The sequence below is a fragment of the Musca domestica genome, unplaced genomic scaffold (genome assembly GCF_030504385.1).
Source record: "Musca domestica strain aabys unplaced genomic scaffold, Musca_domestica.polishedcontigs.V.1.1 46, whole genome shotgun sequence".
NCBI classification, from domain to species: Eukaryota; Metazoa; Arthropoda; class Insecta; order Diptera; family Muscidae; genus Musca; species Musca domestica.
In genome coordinates, this window is record NW_026712336.1 from 1,788,607 (window position 1) to 1,795,981 (window position 7,375).

The following is a 7,375-nucleotide window of genomic DNA, read 5'->3' on the forward strand; positions in this document are numbered from 1 at the left end:
TTCGTGCATTCAATCGTTCTATTTATTCTATTATAAAAATTTACAATACATAATAATTTACACAGGCCAACATCAGATGCATGCCTTATTTTCCCTTGAGTCCTTGTAAATATGACAGCAACTCCTTGGTAAAAGCGCTAATATATTTCACAGCATCTACTACCGAGGTAAATGCATTTCCTCCGATTTTAATGGATTTATTTGTAGAATCTTCTTCTTCATCATCATCATCCTCCTCCACATCTTCACCTTCTGTGGGTACGCCTTCGACATCATCGTCTGGGAAATAATCACCACCGGTGAAATCTATGTCTCCAAACACATCATCATCATCATCTGGGAGTGGCAGTTGATTGTAGGGCGGCAATATAATTCCATAATAATTGTGTACGGGTCCATTGAAATAATTTCCCTCAACATAGGCAGCATTGAACGTGTTATTCACATTGTTGTGGAATCGCGATTTTGGTGGACTAACAACAGGTTCGGACTGGCCAACACCGGTAGTACCATCGTAGACCGGAGGTCCCACGGGGCTAGGGGGGAAGTTCGAGAACTCTTCACATTCGCCGGAGTAAATGTTTTGCCAGACTTGAAGGGGAAAGTAAATGGGTATTAAACATGGTAATTTTGATTGGGCGCCACTAGAGAAAAATGTTTCGGTTTAAATTTTCGTTTCATCTAACCATTTATCTGTCTTTCAATATATTACCCTATCTATAGATTTATCTAGCTATTTGTTTATCTATCGATTTATATATCTCTCCGGAAATTTTATTGGGCGCCACTACATACATGGTTGTCTTAAAGTGATTTTTGTGACCAAACAACATGTTGGGATTCCCAACACAGGTAGAGCCATCGTAGCCTGAAGTTCCCATAGGATCAGGAGGGAAGTTCGTGAATACCTCGCATTCACCAGAATCAATGTTTTCTTAAATAGTTTGCAGACTTGAGATGTAAAAAGGATAATTAACATGTAAATTATGTAAGGCTCCACAGTAGAATGATGGGTCTTCCATCTATCGACCAATATTATTCGATCCATATTTCTGTTGATATATTAACCGGATATTGAGTGTAAATTTGCATTAAATATGGAAATATGATTGGGCGCCACTTGAGAAAAAAGTTATGAATCTTATGATCTATATTAACTATCCAGTTATGTCTATCTCTATCTATCGATTTTCTATTTATCTAGAAATTTGATTGGGCGTCACTACATACATTTTTGTCGAAATATGATTTAGTATAGCGGTAGAACCATCGTAAACTGGAGGTTTGATAGTGTTAGGGGGAAACTTTCTGAATCCTTCCTAATCGCCTGCATAAATATTTTTCCAGACTTTACGAGGATAATAAATGAGTATGAAAATTGGAAATTTGGTTGGGCGCCACTAGAAAAACAAATCTGTGGAATTATTTTATATAGGGTGAGATAAAAAAAACTGCAACCAACTTCAGACTGCTGTCATTTCGAAGCCACTCGCCCGACAGCTGTTAAAATTATTCCAGTGACAGCTCATAATATTGTTTACAAGCGTCCAAAATCATTTTGGTGAGAATTTTCCAGAAAAAAAGGTATTCGTGATGGAATTCAAGCGTGATAGTGTGATTTCTTTGTATTTGGCTGGAAAACCTCAAGTGGCTGTCGTTAGAGCACTCCAGCATTTAAATGTTAATAAATCTTTTGTGTCTCGTACCATCGCTCATTACCGTGATACTGGTAGTGTAGCCCAACGTCAAGGAAGTGGACGGAAGAAAACAGCGACATCAGCAAAAAATGGTTCGAAAAGTAAAGAAGCGACTTGATCGAAACCCGCATCGCAGTGGCCGAAAAATGGCTCGTGAGCTGAACATATCCCAGTATTTCATTCGGCAAATATTGAAAAATGAGCTCGGGGTGAAGCCATTTAAATTCCAAAACGTGCAAGAACTTGCACTGCAACAGAAAGAAAATCGACTCAAAAGAGCTAAAGAGTTGCTTCACTTGGCCGAAAGTGCTGAACCGAATTTGGTTTTCTCCGATGAGAAATCATTTGTTGTCCAGCAGTTTGTAAACAAACAAAATGATCGTTTTTACTTGCCAAAGAGGTCAGCAGAAAATGTCCACACTCGGTTGGCCACCAGAACTCAAGCGCCGGCCTTGGTGATGGTGTGGGCCCCCAAAACAGCCGATGGTTGCTCTCCGCTCATATTAATAGCCCATGGCATCAGAATAAATGCGGAATATTATCGCGAAAATATTCTGGAGGGTATATTAAAGCATTGGGCCCGCACATATTTTGCCTGCAGAGCTTGGATATTCCAACAGGACTCAGCACCATCGCACTCAGCACGCGCCACCCAAGAATGGTTAGAAAATAAGGTTCCTCGCTTCATTTCCAGCGCCCAATGGCCATCAAAATCTCCGAATACCAATCCGTTGGACAATTATGTGTGGAGAATTTTGGAAATCAAGGTTGGCACTAAAAAATACCAAAGTGTTGATCACCTCAAGCAAGCGCTTCCCCGGGAATGAGCCAGAATACCGCAGAGCAACATTTGGGCAGCGTGTGACGGTTTCATTGGCCGTTTGAAGGCCATAATTCGTGCCAAATTCGAAGAAATCTAAATTTACTCTAAAATTTGATTTGATTTCCTACATTTATTGCTTTCATTCAATGAAATTTAAAAAAATAAAAAATGTAAACATTATGAAGCTTGACTATGTTGGAGTTTTTTTATCTCACCTCGTACATTGCTGTGGAAATGCGATTTAAGTGGAACAACTACCAGTTCAGCCTCGCACCGGTAGAGTCATCGTATACAGGCTCCCATGGGGCTAGGAGGGAAGTTCCTGTATTATCTACATTTGCCGAAATAAATGTTTTGTCATACTTGAAGGGTTTTCATTGCCTCCTAAATATAGAATTTTGGTTGGGCGCCACTGTAGAATGATTTCTCATCTATCGATCTCTATTATCTATCCAGTTAGACATACATATCTCTATTCCTCAGTCCATTTATTTATGTTACCCGGATATTGTATGTATATTATTAATTTCCTATTAAACTTGGAAATTTGATTGGGCGCCACTTTAGGATAATATTTCGAATTATCTCCTTATTATCTATCCATAAATATTTCTAGCGATCTATCTCTCTATCTATCGATTTATTTATATTAACCAGAAATAGTATGCAATTTCGTATTAAACATGGACATTTGATTGGGCGCCACAGTGGAATGTTTCCTATTATCGATATATTTTTCTATCCATCGAATATTAAAACTAAGTATCTTTCTGTCGATCTACATCTATCGATTTATATACCTATTTGTTTTCTAATATATTTATATATTTATGTATCTCTCTGGGAAATTTATTGGGCGCCACTATAAAATATCATCAATCTATCTATGAACATACCAATATATCTATCCATCTATTTATCTATCCTCCTCTCTATCTACTTATCTATCTGTCTATCTTCCCTTTCAAATATAAATGTAATTTTAATAATTTTTTCCAAAATATTTTGTTTTTCACTTTTTTACAAAATATCTCTGCTCATCCATCACACTTGCCTCGAGCTTTCCTACTCACCAATTCCTGTCTCCTCCGACTCCTGGTCCATTATGCATTCATTGGGGAATGTGCGAAATTCGAAACCTGCAAAACCACAAACTGGATCGTATTCCTTCGTGCAAGCTCTCACTTGATCCGAGCATTCGTTTAACTCCTCAAAATTCCAATCTAAGAAAGTACGGCTTTTAATCACAACCTTCCAACCAAATCTTGATTGCTCCATACATACCAACACCCGTTGTTTCGATTTCGTTTAAAAGTTCACACATATTAGTAAAAACCCTTTTCTCCCCACCATACGAGGCACACACCTGAGGACCACAATCGTCCAAGTTAAAGGGTTTCGAATGGACCGAAGTGGAGCCAAGAAGCACAAGTAATGGTAACACTACCTTCAACATTGTAAATTATAACTACGGGAAATTGTTGCTACTTTTTTTATTTTAAAAGGAGAAATTATCCAACACCAAGAATCCCTTCAGTTCCAAGTGAAATCTACGACTAAACTTCTTCTTACGCTTGGCTAAATTATTATTGAGAAAATTTGTTTTTGTTTTCGCCAAAAAAAGGGAAATTGCGTTTCTTGTAATGACAGACAGTTATTCAATGTTCTCTCCCCCAAACAGAAGGAAGTCCCCACGAAGTACATGTTAGGTATGCCAACATTGCGTAATGCTGCCTAGGGAATACCACACACACAGTGGGTTACTCTTCTCTTAGAACGTGATCACAGGTCATTGCATTTTCTTTGTGGGTTTTTTTTCAGTGGCAAAACAAACCAAAAAAATCCAATGCGCTTTGTAATTTTTTGTCAAATATGAACTAAAAGGTTTGGTCATTGTTTAAATATTAAATTACAAAATGCAAAACAAACAAATGAAACCATGGATGGGGTTCTTATTACAAAAACAACGAAAATTGTGTGTATTTGAAATATGAATATTAAGGTGGGTAGGAGATGACCAAGAATTTTTATACAAAGATATTGGCTTCTATCGAAAAAATATTTGGATAATATTCTCTATAGGAAAGTGGTCTTAGAGGCATCAATAGGTGTGGTCTCAGAGCCAACATTTTATGTAATATTAGAGCTAGGGTCTGGCGTATGTGAGGAGAAGCCTAGATTTTGTTGGACGTTTATGATTAAAAGCCTAACTTTTTTAGATTGGAATTTTGAGGAATTGTACGAATACTCGAACCAAGTGACAGGTTGGCCGGAAATTACGATCCACTTTGTGGTTTTAAATTCTGCAAATTTTCCAATAAATGCATTTTGCATCAGGAGTCGGAATCGATGAGTAGAGAAGCTCAAGGCAAGTGTGATTGATCTGAAGGGAAGGGTAAAAAAGACATAAATTTCGGACGACAAATTATTTTTGATATTTTCTAAGGAAAGATCAAAAGGCAAGAGTTGAGCAGAAAAAAATATTCTGATGGTAAAAAACTAGATTGATTCATAGATCTATATAATAAAAGGTAGAGAGATAGATAGATGAATATATAGATAGATAAATTTATTGATAGATATATCTATAGAGAGATAAGTTAATAGAAAGATATTGAATTCAAATGTTGTCTATGGTGGCGCCCAATCAAATGTCACAAAGATAGATAGATAAATCGGTAGATAGATACACAAACAAATAGTTAAATCAATAATTATATGAATAGGTAGACGGATAAATATAGATCTATAATTGAAACCCCTATGCTATAGTGGAGCCCAATCAAATTTCCATGTTTAATACGAAATTGTATAAAATATTGGGTTAATATTAATAACTCAATAGATGGAGATTTAAATAGATAGAAATATATAAATATACATTGGTAATAAAGATCGATAATTGGAAACATTATTTCATATTGGCGCCCAATCAATTTTAATTCTAGTTCACTTACATTCCCAAGGCTGGCATAACATTTTTTTCATGGGAGTCTGTATACGATGGTCGAACTGGTAGTTATTTCACAAGTCGATGATTGAAAACATTATGCTATAGTGGCTCCCAATCAAATTTTCATGTTAAATCCGAAATTCCATACAATATTCGGTTAATATAAAGAAATCGAAAGATATAGAGATAAATCGGTAGAAATATTTGGATAGATAATTGGAAACATTATTCTCTAGTGGCGCCCAATCAAATTTTAAAGTTTAATATCAATTGACATACATTACAAATCTGGCAAAACATTTATTCCATAAGAGCCTGTATATCAGCACCGGCTCTACCGGTGCTGAGCAAATCAAATTGGTAGTTGTTCCACCTAAATAGCGTTTTCACAACATTGCATGTAGTGGCGCCCAATCAAATTTCCAGATAGATAATCAAATATTTCAATAAATTGATAAATAAATAGATGGATTTATGGAATATAGATCGACAGATTTTTTTTCTAGTGCCGCCCAATCAAATTTCCAATTTTATACCCATTTTTTCCGGCGAATGTGAGGAGTTCACGAAAACTTTCCTCCAAATCTGTGGGACCTTCAATATAGGATAGTTCGAGACCGGGCAAACTCAAATGTTTGTTATGCCTGCAGGACTTTTGGTATTGAAGATGGTGGTATGGTATGGTATGTAGGTTCACGTTTTGGTATAGCCCCATATAATGGTACCGCCCAATATTCGGCATTTTGATAATTGTAGCGACTTTCATCACATAAATTGTTTCAAATTTCGTATTTGCACTTCGTAATGCGTTCTATAGGTTGAGGTAACCGTACCGTACCTCCCTTATATAACGGTACTTTCTTATATTCGGTATTTTGATAATTTTGGGACATTTCTTATTTTCGCATTTAAAAATTGTATTGGCCTATGACAACATTTGTCTATACTGGTCCCCGTCTTCGCTATATTCCCTCCCTATATTCGATATTTTTATGATTTTACAAGTATTTTTTAATGATTTTTTTTTGAAAATTTTCAAATTTTTTCTAAATGGTAGAGGGTAGTTGAAGTTCGACCCGGCCAATCTTACTGCTATTCTGCTAGGATTCTCAAACTTCCCCGCTAGCCCCATGGGACCACCTGTTAACGATTGGCCAGTCCGAACCCGTTGTTAGTCCACCAAAATCGCGATTCCACAACAATGTGAATAACACCTTTACTACTGCCTATGTTAAGGGAAATTATTTCAATGGACACGTACGCAATTATTATGGAATTATATAGCTGTCCTACAATCAACTGCCGTGTCCTGATGAAAATTACCTGCTGGGGATTTATATTTCCCCGGCACAACCTGAAGATGGGGAGGATGATTCTTCAGAAAAATCCATTAAAATCGAAGGAAATTCATTCACCTCGCTGATAGATACGGCGACATACACTAGCGCCTAAACAAAGAAGTTCATCAAAATCGCGTTTCCGCAACAATGTATGGCGCCCAATCAAATATCCAGATAGATATGTAAATCGATATTCCTAAATATAGATGAGCAAATAGAATAGGTAAATCGAAAGAAAGGCCGATAGATAAAATAAATCAAAATATATTTCTTTAATGGCGCCCAATCAAATTACATGCTTGATATGAACTTAACTACCTCTTCAAATCTGGCAAAATATTTATTCGGGCGAATATGAAAAGTTTACAAACTTCCCCCTAGTTCACAGAAGCTATGAATTACATAAGGCTCTAGCGGAGTTTTTGTCTTATTTACAAGGACTTAAAGAAAAATAAGGCATATCTGATGCTGATCTGCAAATTAGTATGTATTGTAATTTTTAATAGAATAAGTACAACGATTAAATTCACTTATTATATTCCAAGAGATTTTCAATAAAAAT

The 7,375-nt window shown here is 36.3% G+C and overlaps 1 protein-coding gene across 1 annotated transcript; it reads right to left on the reverse strand.

Moving 5' to 3' along the window:
- Nucleotides 1–4,040, reverse strand: LOC109613014 (uncharacterized). Its single transcript, XM_020037578.2, has 3 exons — nucleotides 3,805–4,040; nucleotides 3,594–3,743; nucleotides 1–591 (listed from the first exon to the last, which is right to left on the reverse strand). The coding sequence occupies exons 1-3, from the start codon at nucleotides 3,974–3,976 to the stop codon at nucleotides 86–88; spliced, it is 828 nt and encodes a 275-aa protein (XP_019893137.2). The 5' UTR covers nucleotides 3,977–4,040; the 3' UTR covers nucleotides 1–85.
- Between the last annotated feature and the right edge of the window lie 3,335 nt (nucleotides 4,041–7,375).